Below are 25,385 nucleotides of genomic sequence, written 5' to 3'. Positions count from 1 at the left end.
AAGAAAACATGGAAATGACCTTTAAAAAGTGCTTAAAAGTATTTTACTCTAGATGCTGCTCAAGAACAGGACAGACATTGATGTGCTAAAAAACAACCTGTTTTGGGCTTTGTTGTTCTCTTAGAGTAGTCTCCAGATGATAAATTCAACTCAAACACTACGCCACTGTAGAAACCTTAATATAATACAAATGAAACATGCTAATGTATTATGTCTTTGTGTTTTGCAGAAATGTACAATGCAAACATTTTCTTCTGGTGACTGGGCTGAAGGTCCATGTGTGCATGTATAAAACAGTGCCACAGATAAAGCACACACATACACGTGCTTAGAATATATTGAGATTCAGTGTTGAGGGTTTTTTTTTTTCATGTTGCTCCTGTCTTTCTCTATGAGTGATTGCATACATGCCTTGCACACATTGAGGTTGACAGACACAGAAAGTCATTGAGACAAACTCACACAGGCTGCCCACAGTGGAACAGCTAACATCTTCATTTCCTCGTCGTGATTTCTCTCTGCTGTAATCCTGCCTGCAGGCTACGGCTGCTGCCTTCCCTTCTCTATTCATTATTACCATCAGCCCGGATTCTCCAGTCTCTCTGTTTTCCTTTAATGAGCCACAGTTTGCTGCTGACCTGGAAGAAAGACGGGCTCATTTAAAACTGGAGTTAGGAGTAGTTGAAGAGCACCTTATTGTGTTATGTGTACATATGTGATTACTGCCAAACAGAAAATATCGAGTCATTAAATCAAGAACAACTCCGGTTACCCAATTAATTTTCAGGCGTCGGGTCCGCGGTGTGAAATATGTTTTCACTCAAATAGCCGACTGTCCAAACAACAGGAGACCTGTTTGCCCTCTGAACAACTGGATCCAGTCTGACCAAGAGAGATGGTGAGAAAATGATCAGACAGAAACAGATTAATGCATTCTCACCATCTGAAGAAATCCAACTGTTTTCGAATACCACTGTATAAAACTGTAGGGCTTTTCTTAATTGTGTTGGTTATAAAGACAAAGAAAGACCCATTTAAGACTTGGCAATATAGCTTTAAGATATAAGTATATAATATTTCAAGGCTATATCGTGATACTCAACAAATATTGCAATATTTTTTAAACATCCTTTTAAGTAATGTTAACTACGAAAGGCACAACATTATTGAACTGCAGGAACAAAAAAGTTAAATAAAGTCTGATAAAGTTAAATAATGTACTTTTATGGTGAAATTTTGGGTCGACCTGGCTCGTCTCAGGCAGGAACTGTTGATGTTTTTGTTGTGGACTTGAAGCTTTCAGTCAAAAGTTGGATGTTATCAGACAGTTAAACAGAAACAGTGATGATTTATTCACTGAGCAGGCAAGTCTCAAACAAACAAGTCTCCAGTTCATATTTTACATATATCTGCAAGTCCCACTGGTGCTCTGTGGTCGCAAAATGTGACTAAAAAGTCCTGACTGTTCACACTATTGCCACTACCACTCATTAAGTTAGACTGTTACTGCAGCACCGTTACACGTGATGATTTATTGTCTGCAAGCTGGAAACAAACTAACAGCTCCCCAGTTAAGATATTAATAGTATTTGCAAATTGAAATAGTTCTACATGGTCGCAAAATGTGATTAGATAGTCACAGTCTGGAGCTCTGCAAAAGCTCTGCTTTGTGTGTGTGTCTGTGAGAGGCAGAGAACCACAGAAGGGAGTGAGAGAACCAAAATGCCTGTGGCTTATAAAAACAATGTGACAGTTTACAGTATACTCAATGTTCACGATGAAGTGATTTTATACATCATACGTGGAACAAGCTGTTATGCATTGAGTATATTCGATGTATCGCCCACCCCGAAACTCATTTGAGTCTGACCCAAGATTTTACTGTCTCAGCTGAGAGGAGAATAGCAACATTTCTTTGACTCACCTAAAGCACAAAATATTATGTTATAGAAATTAGATAGATCTACTGTAAATACACAGTCCCACCTACAATCTTCTCCTGAAGCATAAGCATATTCAAGTCATTTTTAGGTCAGAACAACAAGGGCCCCTTGGGTAACTATATACCGAGGGTCCTTTTCATCCGCTAATTTATTGCCTCCTCTCCTCCTGTGACCCCAAAACGAGGAGAGAGAAGCTTCTGGAGGAGCTTTGAGCGATAAAACAGGTGTATCCTACATGCAGTGTTTGGGAAGCTGCTTAAAAGCAAATCTTTGAAAGCTACCAGTTACTTCACATTGGAGGAGGTTGAACTACATCAAAGCTACCCTCAGGAGAAATCTTGTTTGGTTAACTAAGCTACTAAAAAAAAACAAACTACGTTGTAAAATGATGCAATTGACAATGTAGGCTTCATGTGTTATGAAATTATAACAAGTTATGATACAAAAACAATTACAGGCTTGCTAAAAATGTCACCTAGTTTATTGCAGAAATGACGCATACACACACACAGATTGCTTCTCCTCGGTCCCATGGAGCTCAGGGAGTTTCTGTGGAGCTTTGGTGATAATCAATGCTCCAACAGGCTTCAGTGAGTCTGATTTAACATCCAAGTGTATGTGTGTAAATGTGTGTGTCTCTCTCTCTCCAGTGGAGCTGAAAGAGCACCTGCAGAGCTTTGTGGACGAGACCAACGCTCAGCACGGCCCAGGATTCATCAAGGTGGTCCGTCACGACAAGCAGGAAGGACTGATCAGGTCCAGGGTCAGCGGGTGGAGGGCCGCCTCCGCTCCCGTCGTCGCTCTGTTTGATGCACATGTGGAGTTCAACACTGGATGGTGAGCAGCTGCTTTCAGTTCATACTCTTACTACTGCACTGTGTGTGCAATGAAAATTCAGCAGCATCAAGCAGTTACCAGTAGTGTAAAAAGTACTCAGATCTACTGTAAAAATACAAATTTATTAGCATCAAACTTTACCTAAAGTACCATTTAAAAGTAAAGTAATTTGCCTCTATTATCCAAAAAATGGACTGATCTGGTATTTACACCCATGAAATATTGCAGTGATAAGCAAAACATTGCTCCAAATAGGACTTTTTATTATACTTTTTTGATGTCAACAGAAGCACATGGTGGGATTACGTTACACGTAGTTATGTTTAGGTAACGAAAGCACATGGCAACCAATGCCAGGACGTCAACAAACACACATGCTAGCATGGATGGTTAAAAATTGGCAAAAGAGGCAAAACACTACATTCAGACGAGAAGCGAACACGAGACTCCCACGAGAAAGTTTGGTGTTTGTCGGCCCCATAAAGACCTTCATATTATTTGTATTATATTATGTCGTTACCAGCAGCATTTCAACGTGACGCCACCAAATACACATGCTTCACATGTGAGAAAAAAACATCACATTCAGACAAGAAGCGAACACTGGGCTCCCACATGAAAATCCAGGGTTTGTTTGCCCATCCTGTAGGGACTTTATGCTCTTTATAATATGTTGTTACTGGCAGTGATTCAAGCTGATTCCTTCTAGTAGCGTATCATGTGGACCCAACCCTAAAAAATCAATATTTTTTAAAAAAGTTTGGCTATACAAAAGGCATCATAAATAAGATAATATGACCAGATGGCACATACAAAAAAAATAATAAAAGCAAAAAAAAAGTAAAAACTTGTTAAAATGTACATTTTGTTGTTATTTCATTTTTAAAAAAAGATATCCTAATAGGCATTACTCTCTCTTTTGAGGATTTATTACGAGAGAGTATAAAGTTTGGAGTCTTGGACAACTCGTGGCCTTTCTATTAATATGTAATTCTTGCCCTTTTGGTGTTAATCATTGATTTGTGTTCTGCATTCACATTTGGCGCCCCCTGCTGGGCCTTTTATTTGCCTTTAATTTGACACGCACTTAGACCCAGAACAGGAAGTCTGCCATTTTTAGTTTCAGTGTGCAGCTACATTTCTGCTGAATGGTTTCTGTAACCATCTGCTGCAATCCTTCTTTAGTTTATGCCTTCGAAAGCATTTGTCTGTAGGTATTAGCTGAGCACGGACCCCATGACCACATCTGAATAGTATTTTACGCAGTAGTAATGTGAAGCCTCGTTTCTGTATATTATTAAAGTGTTAGTTCAGACACATGCTACCTGTACCTGGATTATATGATATCCTGTAAGCGGTATCCACAGTATGTTACTATGTGTATGTTTTTGTTGTTTACGGTTCTTTTTTGATATAATCATTGTATATCATGGAGTCACAGAGGCTTTGAAGTTGTTAATATATTCCAGGTTGAGCATGTGTGTATCCACATGTGTATACTGTAATAATAAATAATCATAAACTTTATTTATAGAGCACTTTTCATGCAAAGGATGCAGCTCAAAGTTTTACACAATAAAACAAAAAAAGCAACACAAAAAAATGATCAGACAATCAAATGACAAAAGTAAAACGTAGATGAGGACAATAAAAATAAGAGAAAATATATAAAATAATAATTACTAGAATTTCATTCATTAAAAGCCAGTCTAGATAAATAGTTTTTCAGCTGTTGTTTAAAAATTTCTTAACAGAGCCAGCTTCTCTTTTAGCTTCTCTTTTAGAGTCTTTCATAATTTTGGAGCGTAGTTAACAAAAGCTGCACTGCCTATTTTCTTGTGCGTATAATTGTGTGTATTTAAAAACCCAGCAGCAGATCTGAAAGCTCATGAAGGATGTGTGCTTGAAACATTATGCTGCAGATACATAGTACTTATGTGCAGTTTATAATGCAGCATATAATGTGATTATGCATCTGGCTCATTGTATTATTTTGTTTATTTTCTTTCATTCCTAATCATACTGTTGGGTGCCGCCCAACGAAGCACCAGGAACTTGGATGCTATGTCCTGCCCCCCAAATACATTTGAATGCAGTTTGGCTTACTGATGATTTGTGTCTGCTACCTATGCACACACGCAGGGCCGTATTTAGGGTTTTAGATGTACTGAGGTTAAAAAACTAGTAGTTTTTGGGCCATGTCCTGTGAAGTTGCACATTGCCTTCTCCCCATGTTTTTAAAAGAAATCGAACCGATTTGCTCAAGTTTAAAACCATCTGATAGCTCTAAAGCAGGGAATTGAATATTGTGCACCACTGCAAGTATATTTTACTTTAATGCCTTCTTGTCTTGTGCAGCTATAACTAGCTTCTAAATAGATCCTTCCATTAACGCCGGGACAAAGAAAAGAGAAGAAAACTGAGAAAAGAATAAGATGCTGAATGTTAGCAATAATTCAGCAGCCACTTTGTTTGAAATGTTGCTGATTAAATCACAAAAGAGGCATCATTTCTCTGTGTGGGCATTTGTTTTCTTTCAAGACACATGAGTTTGTCAGAAAAAGGACGGGTGAAGAATCTTAAATGCTGAATGAAAAAACAAAACACCAGATTCATGAGTGGATGCTTCCATTTTCACCCTTACTTTGAGTACTATTCAGCACTGATGTCTCTGTAACCCATTTTCTAGTAAATGTTATTCAACCAGGTGCGAACTTTTAGCTCTGGAGAGCCACAAAGCAGCTGTGACATATTTATTAGTATTTTGGGTCACAGAGTAAGTGGATTTAGTGAGACTGGCTATGAAATGATTTAATTTTCAGACTCCCTGGTGTATAAAGGTGGCTGAGATATTTTGTTAAGGAGTCAAGGTTATTGTGGTCCTGAAAAGCCTAATTAAAAATGTATTCCTGTGGTTATTCTCCTTGACTATCTTTCCGTAGGGCAACAACCCCCTCCTTATAAAAGACACATTTAGCCACTTTGACCACATTTAAAGAGCCAGTGAAATACATTTTCCCGGTATTAATCCTGTATCATTGTGTGAACTCATCATTTATTTCTTGTTTTATGCCATATCACTATCAGAGTATTATTAAATCAAATTCCCTCACTTTTCTCCTCTTATAAAATGTTTTCATAACCCAGCCGAGGGATCAAAATCAGTGTTGAGTTATTTTGTCACATCAGTTATTCATTAGTCACATGAATTGACTGACTTGCATCAACCACAATCTTTTCTTAACATGAATGAAATTAGCCGCATGAGACCATCCTGATGATGTGAGCTCAACAATCGATTTCATTCTCTGTCAGACTGAACTCGTGCTGCTCCGCCTCATGACAACTAACCTGAGTATTGAATTGAATTGAATTGAACTGAATGAATCTTTATTTTGATTATGTTAAAAAATAAAAACACACTAATAAAAGCAAACAAGTGTTACGGTAAGTGCTAATAACAAAAACAAAAAGACAAATAAAGGCCTATCCAAAGCCTTTACATCTATCTCAATTACAAATACTATATATATATTATTTGGGCACAGGACACAAACACCGCTCTCTTGGCTCAAAGTCCTGTACATGTTGGTCTGACTCTGTTTGTTGCTCTGAACATCTAATACAGAAAAATGCCACTGTTTTGCAGTGCTTTTGTTGTACAATCCCACCAACAACAGCCACCTTTTGCTTCTCCATGACACGCTGCTGGACGTTGTCAGCTGAGGAGGCAGCCGGACAAAACTGTTCTTGGTGTTGTTGTAAGTTTCCAGGATGGCACTTGCCGTAGCAGCATGATATGCGTATGGTCAGTGTCATTTGAGAAAGTAGCCAGATGTAACCTGTTGCATCTGCATTATATGCTACTGGATGGCATCCTGCTGCAACGCTGTCGGTAATTACATAGTATAAGAAGCACAAAAGTGTTGGGTGGATCCAACAATCCCTGGACTTTCATGCAGGAGTCCAGTGTTTGCTTCCTGTCTGAATGTGATTTTTTCCTACACCTTACCATGTGTTCTTGTTGTATAATCCTAACCATCCGTCCAAGCATGTGCTTTTGTTGACGTCCTGATATTGGTTATCATGTGCTTTTGTTCCTTAAACATAACCACATGCAGCATAATCCCTCCATATGCTTTTGTTGACTCACAGTAGCAGCATCCTGGAACGTCAACAGCAGACGCACAATGATACCTAGAGTATAATATGTAGACATAAAAGTCCACTGCAGAGTGGCAACATGTGATGGCTTGTGATGAGAAATGATGCTCCCGGAACGTTTATTATCTCCACGTGTGAAGTTTCAGGCCAAAACTCTTCAGGCATGTTTTTGTATTTTTGTATCTTCTTTTGCTCTGTCCAGCACCTAGTATTTAACTGCTTTTGGATTTGTGCATTGCTAGACTTTTTTCGTGACTTGGGATGGGAACGTGTTGGTCATATTGACACTAAAGGGCAGTCCCAGCGTCATTCTAGTGATGCCAGGACACTACTCAAGCAGCGTGCATTGACGCCCTGGGAGTGAGACCAGGCTGCACAACTTGTAACAAGTATGTTGACTGACAGCAGAACTGTTTGCTAATGATTCCAGTAAGTTCTGTGGGAGCAGTGGTTAATTACTGACCTCGTTAGACGAGCTGGTTATGTTTAATCCATCACAGTCAGGAGGCGGCCGAGCTTCATAACTGTTATCCTTCACGACACTTTAACTGTTCTGACAGGAATCAAGTGCTGTTTTCTTTTAAAAACAAACTCAATGTCAATCTCTTTGAGCTGCGGACACTTCATCACCTCAGGGTCCTCGCTTTGAAACTCTCTGACACAACAGCGCTGCTGTGTACCTGTTCATCATTCTGACAGCCTGCAAAATATCACACACTCACACTTAAATCAGAGCACACACACAAGTGTGACACGATTCACAGGCACTTAGCACATTTCTGAGTGCTGCCTTACGTTCTTGCTCTTCTACATGCGCACTCTCTCTCTCACTCACACACACACACACACACACACACACACACACACACACACAGACTTCATTATAATGTCTAAGTTTGATCCAAAATAACTTGTTGCCGCTCTGTTCCAGATTAGACAAGAGACACTTACAAGGTTCTTAACCCCTGTACTCCTCCACCCACTCCAACTCTATCTCTCTTGCTACAAACACACACACACACACACACACACACACACACACACACAGAACCCACACAAACCTCCCACATATTGCCACAGAGGGGGTATTGGTCTATGACTAATGAAATCATTCTTGGCAGAGATACAGAAGAGCTCAGCTGGAGATAACACTTTTTGTCTACTTTCTCTGCTCTCTATAAAAAAAACAACAAACACACACATTTTAAGCGTTTTTATTGGTGTTTAAATGTTTTTTGGTCTGGTGCTGCCATGATAAATTGATGTTGTCATTTGCCAGTGTTGTAAGCGCTCTCTGTAACACATCTGATTTCACACGTAGTAATCAACAAACATTTGCTAAAGTACAGTCGACTCTGGAGGATTTTCCTAAAAAATAACAACAGACTGAGAGAAAAGTAATTCTGCTCCATCATCACTTATGACCCACTCTCACGCCGTGATTCCACCTGCAGTGCGTTGATCACTATATGTCTGTGACGCTGTGTGACCAGTGTGTATTGTCCTTTGGTCGTGAAAATCTTACTTTAGTTTAACACTTTGAAACCTCGAGTGAAATCACTTTTCTGCTGCTACTTTCAGATGCCTTTCATTAGTATTTAATCTTTAAACCCTGAACAAACTGGTGTGATTTCCTTCAATAATATGGGGGAAAAAAGCCAATAAAGAACTTGGAGATAAATGTTTCACAATTGCGAGAAATTAATAGATTTAGAAAATGATTTTATAAAAGCTAGGGGAAAATTTCTAGGGAAAAAAGAAAAAGCTAGGGAAAAACTGAATTTATAATGATCATACAAACATATTTAAAATTATGTTTCAACATTACTCTATTTATTTATTTAAAATTCCCTTCTTCCTTCCACCCTTTTTGTATTTATTTATTTATTAATTTTTACAAATTTTCAAGTAATTTTTTTAATACTTGGACTGACTAATTTCATGCTTATTTTTGGGTCATTTCTTCTGTCATTGCTCATTGTCCTCTTCCCATGTTTTTGAAAGACATCAAGCCAATTTGTTCCGGTTTCAAAGGGTTAAACTACTCCTAGCTCATAGACATATCAGTATGCAACGGTGTATCTCTCCCCTCACAACCTGTCATATCTCCATTGTCAAATCACTGATAAAGGCATAAAAAAGTGCCCCAAATACAAAAAGTAGACATGCTGTCATTTTAAAGGACTCATTTAAACGTGATGCGTCTTCCTACTCTGAATAAACAAAAATATTTTGAACTTGAGATCAGGCCAAGGGTGCAAAAATTGCATCAACTAATTATTATGGCATTCAATTATCATCAACCGACCAGGTTTTAAAAGTGATTATTAACAGGGTAATCATTTCCCACTGAATAAATGTATTAGGCTGAAATGTCAGACACAGTAAGTCAGGCTGATGATAGTTTCAAGTACATACTCGGCACTCAAAAATGTGTGTTTGCATATAAGTTAAATTAAAAGTTTTGGAGAGTTTCTCCTTTTTTGTAGCATGTGAGCATTTTTGGATTGCAGCCTTAGAATGTAGGTGTGTCACAAGAATTGATATTTGGGTACTAAGTCAATGCCAGAATTCAGAAAACATGATGGTACTAGTTTTTCTCCAGCATCATGAATTCAATTTTTGTGAGCCCGACGGGGCAGCATGTTTTTTTACCTGAGACCAGCATAAATAGTTAATTCTTTGCGAAGGGAGAACCGCATAGTCACACTCTGTTACAAACATCAAGACAATGAGCGCTGCAAGTTTGGAGTTTTTTTTGGTTGACAAGAGTTCAAAAATGTTCCAAGTTTTAGTAAAACACTGCACTTGTCACTGTCACTTTTTAGTCAGCCGTCCAGTTACAGTGAAATGGGGGGGGCAAATAACTACCTTCAAAAAAACGGCACTCCCAAAATCCAAGCTGCATTACCACAGCTGTCTTAGCTTTGTCATCTTATGGATTTCCGTCTGGTAGTATCCAGACTTCAAGTCAAGCACGGTGAACCATTTGGAGGCAGTTTAATGCAGAAAAAAGTAACTATGAACGAGCTGTGTTTTCAAATTAGTGATATGAACTGAGACTACACCTGTGCTCATGTCAGATCTCCCACCGTGTGTTTCGGAGCACACAACACTTTTTGGTATTCAGCTGTGAGAAAATAATTTCCTGTAGGTTGCCATGAAGTCTCACTGTGGGAACGCTGTAACCTTTACCTCGACTAGTAGACGTTTCTTTGATGTGGAGGTCTCACTAATTGGGCGGTTAGATTTTTTAGATTTCTCCTCCAATAACTAGATTTCAGGGTGTTTTGGGGGTGGGATCGCTGTATGTGTTTGTGTGTGTCAGTGTTTATGTGTGTGTGTAGAGCTGTAAAAAGAAAGCCAGAGGCGAGGTTCACCTCTTAATGAACAATCAGTGTGCAGGATGAAAGAGCCCCTCTTCCTCTCTGATGTTGGGACTTTGTGATGTTATTATCATATACTGTACCTCTGTGGGGCTGGACTGATAAAACATGAATGGCTGTGAGGTGCGCTGCCTGGTTTGTGTTTCCTGTCTCGTGGGACAAGGTTAGTTTGCATTTAAATGACACCCTTTGGCAGTTTGTCCCACAAGACTAAGAATGTAAAGATATTATTTTTCCCTCTCCAGTCAGCCGTCGTTTCTTCTGGAGCTCTTTAGTACCATTTGGAACCAGATGAATGGTTGTTTTCTTCAGAGTGCAGTGATGTGAATTTTCTTTTCACTTTTATGATTCTGGTGTAGGTGGGATTTCCCATTAGACAGCGCAGAGATTTCTCTTTGCTGGTCATGTGAGGAATTTCAGAGCTCACTTTGAGCTTTGTGAAATTCTGTCACAAAATATAAAAGTAAAAAGTGAGAATTACCTCAGCATTTTGTTTGGTGTGCACATTTCAAATCCTTAACCTCTGATGTACTTAATGTTATATTCTTCACCTTTTATGTGATGTCCAATCAGCCTTGATGGTGAATATAAATCACTGAGGCAATAAAATCCTCAGAGCAAGCTAAATTTACCAAGAAAACGGAGTTTGGCAACTTGCAAAATCTGTTTTTTGACCTTCCAGCTACGTCATTTGATGAAATAGTGGAGTAGTTGTAAGGGGGAAGAACTACAAGGTATTTCAGCTTGAATTTGTGGTATGGAGTTGAATGATGCCATCAGCTGTAACATGCCCAAGCAACCGGATGGAATTTCATAGTAGCTGGTGATTTTAATCAACGTACCTTTCAATTCCAAAAATGCAGTAGGATCAAGGACACATTGTAATTTAATTTTTTAAAATTTGTTTAAAAAATGACTGATAAATCTACCTTGTGCCAGTATAAAGAAAGGTAGCTTTGAGTGTCAAGTATCTGACCTCGAGCCCTCTTGAAGGACACATACTGACCTAACTCTTGCTCACCAAAACAATTTCTATCAATTTATGTAAAGAAAAAAGATTTTCTGAAGTATTTCAGCTGCACTGTGAATCGGTAGATGAATCAGTGTGGTTTAGGTGGCAGATGAAATAACTCTGACGCACGTTTTGGACAGCCAACATCACAGAAAGATGTGTTATTAAACACCTGACCAAATTTAAATGACCAAAAAAATCACCAAGTGTGTAAAAGAAGGTCTCAAAATCATAAAAAAATGCAGAGTGTTCTCTGATCTGAAACGCTGGGGGAGTGTCCACTGGAGGAGCGTAGGCTACGCCCAACTCACGGGACTATGCTAATGATGCTTCTCGTTTTTATACTGCTACATTGTCAGGGGCGGGGTTATGCAGAGTAAAGCCCCAGTGCATCATCAAGCTATGGTTTTAGGCTTGCCCAAAACATCTCAAAAAAACCATCTAACTCCACAATTCAGTACCATGTAGTAAAGGGTCTTTGTAACGTGTTTTCAACAGTCAGATTCAAACATTTATGATGTATTTTGAAACAAATGTCTGAATTCACTTTACACAGACTTTAAAACAGCGTATCTGTCGGGGAATTATCTGTGGCTGATTGCGAGTCACCTGCTCGACCTCTTTGACATGAAGTGCTCCTCTCCACTGGCACATCTGCCCTCAGCACTACCTCTGTATCGACAGCCCCTCTGTGATTACTGCCCAGGCTGCCAACAAGCCTCTGTGAATCTTAAAAGCCGTCCGATGTGCGAAGCCATCATCACACCCACAGCCCTGCAGCTTTACATTCAGCATCCACCAAATCCAATATTACCTGATCAAGGACTGAGCTTAGTTTGTAGTCCAGGCTGTGCCTGTCTCCTCTTGGACTCCAGAGCTCCAGAAGGACTCTCTTTTGGCTCTCTCGGCTCCTCGTGCTGCAGCCAGCCTCGCTCTCTTCAGCTGTGAATTCTAACACTTCAGCCACTTCCTGTACTTCTTATCAAATTAAATTCAAAACCCTGGGAATGGCTTACAAGGCTAAGCAGGGAGCGCTGATCTCTCCAGGACTTTTTATTCCAGTTAGTGCCTTATTACTCTGACTTATTCTGCTCTGCCTTTCCTGACGAGCCAGTGGAGGATCTTCCTATAGGCGACATAGGCAGCCGCTAAGGGCAGCCTCTGGGCAGCTTCCCAAGGCAATTTTGCAAGGTCGTTAATTATAGGAAAAAGTGTGACATTTGGGTCGTTTTCATATTAGATACAATTGTTGCTAATCATGCTCAAGTACAGGAGCTCCCCCGTCTGTCTGCTATCACACCAATAATGTTCCATACTAGGGTTCACTTGGGCTATTGTGTACGTGACATTTGTTAATGTGATGCAGAAAAACGCATCAATTGCAGCATCCTAAGCCCATTGCCTGTTAACATCGCATTATGCCTTCAATTGTAGGCTTGAGCAATATCACGGTGTTACGGTAAATCAGGGTATTTATAAATGCCAAAGGTATGTTTTTCAATACCATCATCAATATAGGCTTTCCTCTTCCTATTAAACTCATTGTATGTAGTGCACAGCATGCACCACCAGAGCTCAGTCTCCGGTCTCTACTGGTGGAACAGGCAGCAGAGCTGAAAGACACAGCGACACCTAGAGGTGGTGGGAGAAGTTACAGGACTGTAAACAGTCAGCGGCCAGCAGGCAGAGAGAGACTGTGGGGAATAACTGTGTTTTTTTACATCTAACTTTTTTAGTTGCGGTTTTATTTTGACCAAACTGAGCTGGTGATTGTTGGGACAATGGACTTACTAGTAGGTGTAGACCTGATAATGATTTTTCAGGGTCGAAAGCAATTATTAGTACTTAATGAGAGCAATAACCGATATTTGGAACCGATATACATTTACAATAAAAAGGAATATCTTTCTGTCGAAATTTAGAATTTGAAATATAACAAACTCACACTATTTCATTACTTAATTTTATTTGCGCTCTTTAAAATAAAACAAAGATACAGATAATTGACAAAATGCCATGTATTGGCCCCGATAATCGGCCAGGCTTAAAATCTGCTGACCCCTGCGACTACTGGATTATTAACAGTAACCAAGACAGTTTGGGAGAGCTTTATTTTGTTTCTGTTGAGTTAGAATAAAATGTGTTTTAAGATAAGTTAGTGAGGTAACTGAGCCTTGTCAGTCTTCCATGACCGAGAGGAAGTTGAGTTGAAAAGGTACTTTTCTTAATTTGTGGGTTTTTAGTCTGTATTTAGTAGTCTGAAAAGCTGAAAGTAAGAAGCGCACTTGCTGTCGGGTATGGGGAAGAGTGGTTTTAGCACACAGCACTTACTTTGTCATATATCGTATGCCCTGGTGAAATTTCAAGAAAGTATGAAATATTACATTTTTCCCAAGCCTAATATGTGGTTTATGTTTTGGAGACAATGTCAAGCTGTCAGTTGTCAAGTTGTGAAGTGCACTGGGATCCAGGAGCAGCTTTCTGATGTGACAAACTGTCAAAATTGCCTTCAGATAAACAAATAGTTTAATATTCTCTTCACTTATCTCAGTTCTCATTTTCCACATTTTTTGGACTGTTATTATGTTCACTTACCCGAGAGTGTAAGCTTGGACCTGCAGCCAACAATATATCACTGACTCATGAATTAATTTGTTGTCATCTCTTCAACACATTCTGTCTGTTTTGTGTCGTCCTGCAGGGCCGAACCCATTCTGCAGAGAATAAAGGAGGACCGGACCCGGGTGGTGTCTCCATCCTTTGACAACATCAAGTACGACAGCTTTGAGATCGAGGAGTACCCGCTGTCTGCTCAGGGCTTCGACTGGGAGCTGTGGTGTCGATACCTCAACCCACCAAAGTCCTGGTGGACACAACGCAACCAAACGGCCCCCATCAGGTAAACACAGATGGAGCTGAAATACTTTGTTTTAAGCTTAACATGAGGAAGATGAATTCAAAAATCATGAAACAGGATGAAAAGCCCTTTTTGTTTTATTGAAAAAAAATAGCCTTTATATTATGAAAGAAGTGAGACACAAGCAACATAATCGGCCAGTGCAGTATTAATTTATAATCAGTTCACTTGAAGCATATTGGTTTGATAAGATCACTTACTAAGCTCATTATTTTTACATTAGAATTTCTTGAACACTAATCCTCTTGAATTATTATGCATGTAAATTCTGGTAAGGGTAGTGTCAATATTGTAACCCATATTAAACCTCAGGGGTGCAGCGCAGTCACAGTGCACATTAAGTCTAGCACTTAAAAGCTGGAGTCTCATCAGAAGCGCTGGGCTGTTACATCTACAAAGGAAAGCATGTACATGTTGTCACCACTATCACAGCACATATAACAAGACCTTCAGCATGTACAGCAGTGATACCCAACTTGCAGCCACAGGCCAAATCTGGTCCCTGATAGGGTAGGGTAAAGCCCCCCCAACCATTTTTTAATTCATAATAAAAAATATACATTATACACTAGGACTTAGTTTTGTACTTTTAGTATACATAAGATGCCAGAGTGCATAAAACAGCATTAAAATAGAGCTTGGTTTGGGGGTCCTAGCTAAGCTCCTAATACCCTTAAATCTTAAAAAAGTCCTAAACTCTGAGGAATTTCCTTAAAATTCTAGAAACATCCTGAAATCTGATGAAATGCCCAAAAATCCTAGAAATGTCCTAAAATCCCGAAAAAGTCCTAAAATTCTTGAAACATTCTTAAATCTGAGAAACGTTTGAAAATCTTAGAAATGTCCTTGGGTCCTCGAAGCGTCCTAAATTTTTAGCAATGTCCCAAAATCCTAGAGACATCCTAAAATCCTGGGGATGTCTCAAAATCTTAGAAATGCTCTAAAATCTGAGAAATGTCCTAAAATCCTATGAATGTCCTTAAATCTTAGAAACTTGAATGGGGCTGCTGGGATTAGCCCCCAAGCCAAACAAGTTGAGTATTCCTGGTGTCGTTGCACAGTCATTGCACGCACTCTGTTATGGATTTAAGGATCTAGTCAAGTCAGATTTGATCTATTTATAGAGCACATTTAGGAATAACAAATGTTGACTAAAGCGTGAGTTTAAATAAAACAGAGAAATGATCAAATAAAAACAGTCAATAATAGAAGAATGCAAGTAAATTAGTAAGAGCATACAGTATGTGACAAAATTATAACACAAATATAGCATTGCGGAAACAGTGAATATCAGACACACTGCAGAGAGTGAAAAACAGCCCGGCTGAGCAAAAGTGCCCACTCACTAATATCTGCAGGAGGATAATAGGTCTGTTGCTGTCGTTCATGGCAAGCATTAGCAAATCAATAGTGCAGTGTTTATAGATTTGGACAAGGACAAGAGGATGTATGCTGCTCAATACTGTAATGGAGAAAGATGAATTCCCCCCAATTATTTATTTCTTGATCTTCTTAAGTACTTTTTCTCATTCGTAATCAGTCATTGGATTTACTCACAAAGACCACCTTACAGTATTGACATTGTTCAGACACTTTTGAGAAAGTTTTGGATATTTTTTAATGCAAATTTCTGTAAGTAAATATGTATGTGTCATTTCATTTTACTCTACCTGATTATGTGGAAAAAAAGTCTTAGGGTTTGCACCTCTATAGTCAGTGGTGTAGTGGTTGATGAGGTGAGTCTACTACTAGGTAAAAGGATAGGATACCATCAGGTTGGGTGCATGCACTTTCGCTGCTCTAGGCAAATACAATTTTGCCGCCTCTTTATTTGCAATGTACCCTACCAGAAAGAAAACAAAAAGGCCAACACATAAAGCAAAAAACAGCAACACATAAAGACAAATGTGCCTTGAGCATAAAGCAAATAGTCTAGTGCTGTGATTATGTGCTCGAAATGTCAACAATATCAAAGTATGCATGAGTCATCATGCAGGCATTTTGCGAATCCATATACATATAAGGCACCAAATAGATCTTCATATTAACATCAGTCACCTGGTTCTGAATACTATACATAAGAGTGATGATAGCACATAGTTTTTTTGTTTTTTTTTTAAATAATACAATTTCAGCTCCTCAAACTAAATAATACCACTGCAAACCTCTCCATACATCACTTTCTCGTGTGCACAATTGTACATCACTTTCTCGTGTGCACAATTGTGCATCAAACACATTCTTCGCAACTTCATGACAAGAGAGCAAATAAAGCTTACCTTTCACGAGTGTACACAGCGTTTTGTGACATCAAATTTATGTCCAGCTCTCTCCATTCATGAAAACTTTTGTATATGTTCAGCTGATTTTTCATGGGCACTTATGATGCTTGACATAATTTCCAGTCTTCGACACCATCTCTTGCAAGAGCTTACTTTCTCTCACTTCCAAAAAAAGCCTGTTTACATCAGAAGTAAAACGTATAACATCCTTGAGTGCTGAATAAATGAGCCAGGGCCTTTTTTTGAGACACTCTCCATTTCTTAACATCAGACTGTTATGAAACACAGAAGACTTTCAGTCAGTAACGTTACATGCTCACTTCTCCTCGCATTCATGTGTATTTTTTTGGGCTTTTATTTTTTCAAAGACAATTAAAGTTTTTTGGCCCAGCTGATATCCAGCTGCCAGCTGCATGTACTGCCTGGTATGCTGGTAGCCTGCAGTTATGCTGCCTTCGCATGCTCCAAAGAAATATTGTACTTGTTGTATTTACAAGTTACACGCAGATGAACGGCCCTCCAAAGTCGTAATTATGAAATGGAAATTGGGAAATTTTGATGATACCTGAATTGCAGAGTTTTAATGTTTGCGTGATTACTTTAAATATTTATTTACTTTAAATAGTTGCATGCATCTATTAGTTGTAGCAAGCAAGCAAACTTTTAACTATAAAGCCTACCAGGCAAGTAAACTAATATTGATAATAATGTTATTTTATAACATGAGTTATAGTGTTTAACATGGTATAAATGTTAACTGCTGTTCATGTAGAGTGGCCTAGATTAAACATAAAAATATATAAAAATGTAATATACAAGTTATGTGGAAAATAAAATAATATATAGAAACATTAATAAAGTGGAAACAGCTATCAGCCTCTTCTTTAAATGCACTTAGCATTAAAATGCAACACATCCTCTTTGTAACTTCCAAGTTGTTCCCACTTTATGACCTCAAAGCACATGAACACAACAAAGTCAGAAGAACAACTTCCCAACTGGGAAACTGCAACCTTCCGACATCACACAAATTCAGCAATACTGCTGTTGTTTACCGTGCAGTTTTACTTGTGAATAGTTGGCATACATTTTGCCACCCCTGCCAAAGTGCTGCTCTACTCAACTCCCTAGTTCGCCCTTATAAACGTGCCAGCAGTGGTTACAGAAGAGGAAGTGAATGTACCCTCCTGTTATTCTAATTACTTTTGGCTGATTGGTAGGAATACAGTAAAATGACAAAAAAGCGGTGGGTTTACCTCTATATACCTATACCTATGTACTTTATCATTTTGATATTAAGTTGTGTGCACATGAAATTTTTTTCATTAAAAAACCCTTTTTTTAAAGAAAAAAATTTCATGTGCACACAACTTAATATCAAAATGATAAAGTACATAGGTATAGGTATATAGAGGTAAACCCACCACTCAAGTGACCGTGGAGGTGGCAGGGTACTTACACAGTGCACGGGGCAGCCGGTGAGTTTTTACTCCTGCACCCTCAAACAAATGAATCTGTTCATAAAGGCTCTGCATTCCTCTGGAGCTCACTCATATCTCTCAACAATACTAAATTGTTTTTCATGCATTAAAGCATGAAACCTTATTAGTGGTCAGTGTGTGTCATTTGTTTTAATATTTTGAAAAGCAAAAAATGGTTTATTTACAGTCTAAAGCCGCATTCAGACAGGATTAACATTAGAGGGGGATCTGGGAAGAGAATATTCATTGCGCTCTTTGGTAATTTAACTAATTGTTTTGGCTGATATTTAACCGTGGGGGAATTACAGAAGGTGGTCTGAAAAAGATATGGATGTTTCACAAGTACACGGAGCATCTATTGTTTTTCCAACCCTCTTTAGATAAAACCACGTCCATTTCTGTTTGACGAAAGTGGGTTTCCAGACGTCAAGGATTGTTGATTGGCTGCCAGCCTTGTGCTGCAAGTACCGCTGGGCACTCTGGGAAATGGAACAGCTTGAGTTTATCAGAGGCTCAACTCTCTCCTTGGAGTTGGGATGTTGGGTTTCAATGCTTTTCTACCTCTTTAATTTATCTTTTTATCTTGTTTACGTGTGTATGGTTTCCCTGTGAGTCTTTTAGCAGTCGGTGGCTGAATTAGTGTTGCTGCAGTTTGCTACATTTTGTTGGTTTGGAGTTGTGTTGTTAGGTAACCAAAATCCAAATACTTCCAAACATCTCATCTCAACATTTAGTTGTAAGTTATTGAGAACAACACTCAACGCCTGCAAAACATCATGATGTTAACCCATTGAAACCTGAGAAAACTGTCTTGATTTCCTTTAGAAATATGGAAAGAAGGCAAGTTGAGAAGACATAACCCCAAAATTACCAAGTCATTAAAAAAATAGAAGAAAAGTACCTGAAAATAAGCAAAGAAATAAAACAAACACACAAAATAAAAATAATAAAAAATGATGTTAGTTTGTTAAAATATATAAGGATAAGTAGCTCAGAGATCCAAAATAAGTATGTGTGTATGAAGTATGTTCCTCCTGATGGTGTTTATGGACCACTGAGTTTGCAAAACAACTGAAGGATGCATCTGTTATTATTAGTGGGGTGGAGGTGAACAATTATTCGCATATGTGGTACACTGAAATCACTGACCAGTTCACGTTACATTAAAATCACCCTACTTCCCCTACAGGATAAATCTAGTCTGAATGTGGCTTAATACATTTAAATCTCTGCAGGTCTGCTAGCACCATTTGTGACCTCAACATTTTTTAAGATAAAATGTTTGCTCGGGGTGAATATTAAAATCCAGTATTTCCACAGACTCTGCAGCCACTGGTGGCCTGAGCTGAGAGGAGCAGAGTGGAGGCACAGTGCGGAAATATCTGATTAAAAAATAGTTCAGCCTGAGAGCTAACATGCAGGAATTTAACACCTTAATTTCACACAAATTACCCTTATGCAACATGCTATGCCTTTGTTACAGAGCAAACAATGAGTGCTTTTGCATGCACAAAATAGTCTGGTATTTGCCCTTATTTCGAAATAGACAAAAGCTGTTTACATGGCTAATGGAAATTAATATTCCACTAACACTTCTGTTAACATACAGATAAAGCTAAATTTGGACATTAATTTGGAATATATAAATGGAGTATGCTGTTTATATGACCCATATTAACTTCAGAATATTGTCATATATGGAATAAACAGCTGCTATAACTCCCGTACTTAGGAAACCTGGTGCAGATCCAGGATAACTTATGACAAATCTCTATTTTACCATTTCTCCAAAATACTCGAAAGAACAGTAGCAGAGAAGGTCCACACTCATCTCTTCACCCTTCACAGCACAGAGACAGCCTTAGTTAAAATTACTAATGATCTGATGATGGCAGCTGACTCTGGACTCTCTACAATACTCATCCTCCTCAATCTCAGCACCGATTTCACACCATCTCCAACCATCCTACTAGACAGATTAGCTTCTATTTGTGTTCCTGGCAACCGCCTCTCCTGGTTTAAGTCTCTCCAGCTAAACTCAGTTACAGTTAAAAACCTTCAGATTACAGCACTACCAGTCACAACTGGTGTTCCTCAGGGCTCTGTTTTGGGTCCTCTCCTCTTCATCATCAACCTCTTACAACTCTGTCATATTTTCAGGATATTTGGTATTCTCTTTCACTGCTACACCGTCAGCACCCAGCTCTATCAGTCCTCTGAGCCTAATTGCACCCTTCCAGCATCTTCCCTCTCTGACTGTTGCCTGGAAACTTGGTTCTCACGTAACTTTCTCAAACTCAATAGCAATAAAACTGAAGTTCTCCTTGTTGGAAACCACTCTAGCCAAATCTGACAATTTCTCACTCACCGTCGACAACTCCTCAGTTCCTCCCTCCTCCCAGGTCAAGATGTGTGTCATCCTCTACAGCACATTATAATTTGAAGCACACATCAATGATATCACTCCGACTGCATATTTCCACCTACGCAATATCAACCATTTCCACCCGTCCCTCATACCTAATAGCACTGCCATCCGACTGCACTGATTACTGTAATTCTCTCCTCTCTGGTCTTCTGCTCAAGCTCCTCCATAAACTTCAAATTGGTTCAGAACTCTGCTACCGGCATCATTACCAGAAACCCTTTCCTAGGACAAATCACCCCCGTCCTTCAACAACTTCCCTGGCTTCCTGTCAAACACAGCATCGATTATAAGATTCTCTTCCTCACATTTAAGGCTCTCTATAACCTTACACCTGTGTACCTCAACACCCTCCTTAATTCCTACGCGCCCTCCAGTACTCTTCAGTCTTCCTCCTCTGTGCTCCCCACTACGCCTCCTGCTTGTTTATCTTCTCTGGAAATCTCTCCCACAAACCATCTGGGGTATAGATATCTCCCCATCTTCAAATCCCGTATCTGTAAGGTGACCTTGAGTGCCCTGAAAGGCGCCCATTAATTAAATGTATTATTATTTTATTATTAATACGGGAATATTGGTGTGTCCAAAGCCAGTGTTTTAGGCTGCATGTAAAATTACATAGCATCAAAGCTCATAATGTCATGTAGTCAGCGTACTGCACTTTAAAAAATGATATTGTTGAGACGGAGCAGTGATATTTATTGGAATAGTGGTTTCATTGTGCTGCTCTGTGGAGGCAGCAGAAAAAAAGGATGTGTTGATAGCTGGTAGTGGGAGGTCTTTGTTTCTATTAGCATTTTGGGTTTCAGTGTTGTCTGGGAGTTTGCCAATGTGTGTATCCACAGGGAGCAGAAATTCACCGAAAACAAGTTGTTTTTGTAGCGCTGCTGTATTTCATTTTGATAAGAGAAGATGTGTGGGACTGACAGCATGAATACTAATAAGGGTTATTTTTAAATCTTGTTGATTCAGTTTGATGTTGATGAAAGATCTGTTTCCTCAAAAGGTCCTGGATTTGTTGTGTTAGGTGAAAACACGGTTTTGACAGCTGGATCGTTTATAATGCACTGCATCAAAGGTCTCTGGAATACAGCATTAAATGTGCAGCATGCTTAAAAAATACATCTCCGGGGCCTTTTTGCCCAGTATGTGGCTAATGGTGGTTTAAGACTGTGCTTGTGTGTCTTAAAAAATATTTTGCATCAATTATTTTTATGCATTTTGCTGGATTAAAAACTCTTTTTTTTTTTTTTTAAACCAGTTTCTCTGACCTCATCTCTTTTCTCTTTTCACCCTCTCTTCCAGGAGCCCTGCTCTGATTGGCTGCTTTGTGGTCGACAGGAAGTACTTTGAGGAGATTGGACTGTTGGATGAAGGCATGGAAATTTACGGTGGAGAAAACGTGGAGCTCGGCATCAGGGTGAGTCAGCTTCAGAACTGGTATCTTATTATCCTCTCAGCCCCACAAACCACATCAAACACTCCACAGGAGCCTATATTTCTGCACCCTAGCTACAGCCCTCCACCATATACAGTGAACAAATAACTGATTTTTTGTTTTTGCCTCCATTTTTCACAGGTTTAAGATAAAGATCTCAAACTAATTTATGCACTTAACGGATATAATTTTAGTCACAAATGCATAAAAATCAATGACAGTGAGCACTTTTCCTTCCTTCCCTTTTTCTTCTCTCTCTTCCCTCTCTCCTTGTGAACTTGGTGTTAATTCATACTGATATATCTAAGCATACTTTCAATTTTTAAGAGGTAATGTATTAATATCAGCTAAAATTTGCATTTGCAATGAAAAAAAGCTATTCTTTCATAAACCGTGCTTTATTCTGGAAAAAAAAAAAGAAAAGAAAAAGAGAAAAAAAAGTGTATATTTGAAATCTCTGTAACAGAATAATTACTGTGCTGTACACCACAGAGGCATAACCAGAGGTCAGCACCTAAATTGAAATATCCTGAATAGCTGACATATCAGGCATACAGAAAAGAAGAGTGACCTTTCCTTGACAGAACGAGGCTTTATCAGACTTTTACACTATTCATTCAGCCTTACTCAAGCAAACTGAGCTCATTACTAATAATGTTTCACCTGACGGATAACATTGTAATTTAATGTAATAAAATTACAAGTTTTTTTTTTTTTTTCTTAGAAGTTGAATTAACAGACGTGTATTAAATTATGATGAATGCATTTTTTTTATTCCTGTCAGTATTGGTATGAACAGGTTTTAAATCTTTTCCAGCCAGCTTAACTACAGTCACATTAACAGTCACTGCAGGGATTTCATCTCTGATCTGGTCTGCGGAGCCACAAGGCTCTGCAAAACCCCCGTCCTCTTGAGACCGCAAATCAGTCCCAAAAGGACGCCACTGTTGTAACAGCAGCTTTGAGCGTGAACAGACACAGGAGACATCCGAGGGAAACTGTTGACTCAGGCTCAGAGTGATTTACAGTACAGGTGTGATTATCAGCCCGGGCCTGACTGACGCTGATCCGAGCCGCTGGGTTAAGAACACATTAGACTAAGAAAATGTATAACTCTCTCAGGCTCAGATTTAGTGGACAGCACTGGACAATCAATTCTGGGGGAACTTGTGGTGAAACGGCTGTGTCATCACTGCACTGCCCCCTCTGTCCTCACAAAGACTAACCCATACTGCAGTGCAGCCACGCTGTCATTGATTTTTGTCTTCCTTGGTTGTTTATATGGATCATGTTTAAACACTAGATCAATGCTGGTTGAGCCCTTAGTGTAACAGGAATACTAGTGAGTAGGAGTCAATTTGGTTCAGTCATTTCAGAGTGACTGAAAGAGCTGCCACAGCTCAAACAAGCAAAGGATACTCATAATTTAAATTGTTGCCTATGAAATATCCCCTTTTAAAATAGCTATGACCTGAAATTATAATCAAGTAATCTTAAAGTTTTTTTCAAAGGTTTAAACACTTGTGAAAGGCATGCGAGTGTAACACAAGAAACTGATGTCGATCCAGGTTTTAAAGGGTTAAGACCATTTATTGTCATTTATTTGAAGGTGATTGACTGAAACTTTCTTTCCATTGGAATGGAAAGAGATAATAAATAATAGGGAATCCTAATCTTCTTTTTTTTGCAATTTTTTATGAGTGCATTTAGAGTAGATCCACCATTACAACATATATAAAGTGGTATATATATATATATACCACTTTCATGATAGTGTTAAGATTTGGGTGAGAAAAGAACAAACTAGTGTCATCAGAAAATCTAATTTTTGATAGCAGCTCTGAAGCATTGGCCAGATCATTGATATACTGTATATAAAAAAGAGCAGTGGCCCAAAGAATGATCCTTGGTGGACACCACATTTAATTTCTCGTGGAAGAGAATTCTTTCCTTTAAATGTAACAAACTGTAGTCTGTGTTTCTGTGATCTTTCTGGTTGCCATTTTGGGGGAAAAAAACAAATGATACAAAACTATGGCCACTACAGTAGCTTGGCTGTTAAAAAATGGCAGGCATGGGTTTGCGCTGTTCAGGGTTTTCTGTGCGTGCCGCGCATTGATGACACAATGATGCAGTGACGATTCTCTCTGACCAATCAGTGGTCTGCAGTGTTTTCATGTTACCTTTTAGTACCTCATAGTACCCGGTCTGCTTTTTTGGAACCCCAGGAGAGCCGGTACCAAAAAAGGTGGTACCAGGTAAGAGGTACTAGGTACTTTTTCTTAATGGAAACCAAAAAAAAGGCGAGTAGAGTAGAACCAGTACCTTGTAGTGGAAACATGCCTTTAGTGAGTAGGAGTTTGGTTCAGTCATATCAGAGCAACCGAAGGAGCTGCCACAGCTCAAAGGATACTACATACAACAAGTTATTGCCTACTAAACATCTCCTTTAAAATAACCTGATACCATAAACAGTATATGATGTCATGAATATAAATCACTAAATCTGCCAAAGGCTTAAAATGCCCCGTTGTTTCTGCACATTGTGTTTAAAGTCTTTCTGTGGCTTGTAAAATGCTCTTGTGCAGGGCCTTGACTTTCTCCCTGGGAGCCTTGAATGTCACAACTCTCCAGTCAAGTATTAGAAGTCCAATAATGTTTCTCTCCTTAGCTCCTCGCTGGGCAGTGACCATCTTTGGCTCTGCAGCATGCAGAGAGGTGATTCTATAATATAGAGCTCTTTTTTGCAAATTCCTTGTCAGTATAAGTCCCCCCCCCCCACTGTTGAGACAAATTGCTCAAACACCTGTTGACATTGGCTTATTCAGCAAAGCATAAACAGCGAGGCCACGAACAGACGCTCTCTCTGCAGGAGGACATCTCAGCAACGCCGCTGCATCCCCAGCAGTCTGTGTTGCTTTGACCCACATCAGATGTTCCCTCCAGCTGTCGGCGGCACTGCCCACATTACACTTTAGCCTATGCGCTGATAGAGGGCCAAGAGTCACACACAGTGCTGCAAATCAGTTGCCCTCTGCAGCTATGACAACAAACACTGAACTGAAATGAACCCGTTTCAGTGGAAAGACACTACAGAGCTACTGCTGAGCTTCAGCATTGGTTCAGGGTGGGCTCGGGCCGCACAGATTTATCCCCCCCCCCCCCCCCCTCCATCTGTGTGTGATTCAACCGTCGAAAGGCAATCAAAGGTTAGCAGGAACATCAGCCAGAGTGTTGACATTTCTTTACTTTGGCAAACACCAGTGCCAACTCAAAGTCAGAACCTGGCTTCAAATAAAGCCCCAACAAGCCCACCCAGACACAAGCTCACACATCAAGAAAAAGTTAATATTTCTACTTTTGTTTTTTGCTAAAGTAGAAGACTGCACTGCAAAAGAGCCCTTTACAGATCAATGACTATGAAAATCATCAGTGATATTTTGACAGAATCAGCTCTGCACACTTGTCTCAAGGGCATTGCTCTTACTCTTAACTAATTC

General features: G+C 39.2%; 1 protein-coding gene across 1 annotated transcript in view; it reads left to right on the top strand.

Annotated features, from left to right (window-relative positions):
- Positions 1-25,385, top strand: part of LOC121950260 (polypeptide N-acetylgalactosaminyltransferase 18-like) — a 161,762-nt gene that overhangs the window by 93,877 nt on the left and 42,500 nt on the right. The window contains exons 4-6 of the mRNA XM_042496204.1: positions 2,594-2,780; positions 14,044-14,241; positions 21,753-21,867. Of these exons, the coding sequence (XP_042352138.1) occupies positions 2,594-2,780; positions 14,044-14,241; positions 21,753-21,867 (500 nt within the window). The remainder of the gene's footprint in view (positions 1-2,593; positions 2,781-14,043; positions 14,242-21,752; positions 21,868-25,385) is intronic.

This window comes from Plectropomus leopardus, chromosome 11, assembly GCF_008729295.1.
Source record: "Plectropomus leopardus isolate mb chromosome 11, YSFRI_Pleo_2.0, whole genome shotgun sequence".
NCBI lineage: Eukaryota > Metazoa > Chordata > Actinopteri > Perciformes > Serranidae > Plectropomus > Plectropomus leopardus.
Note: the sequence above shows the minus strand (reverse complement) of the source record. Positions and strands in the feature narration are given on the sequence as shown.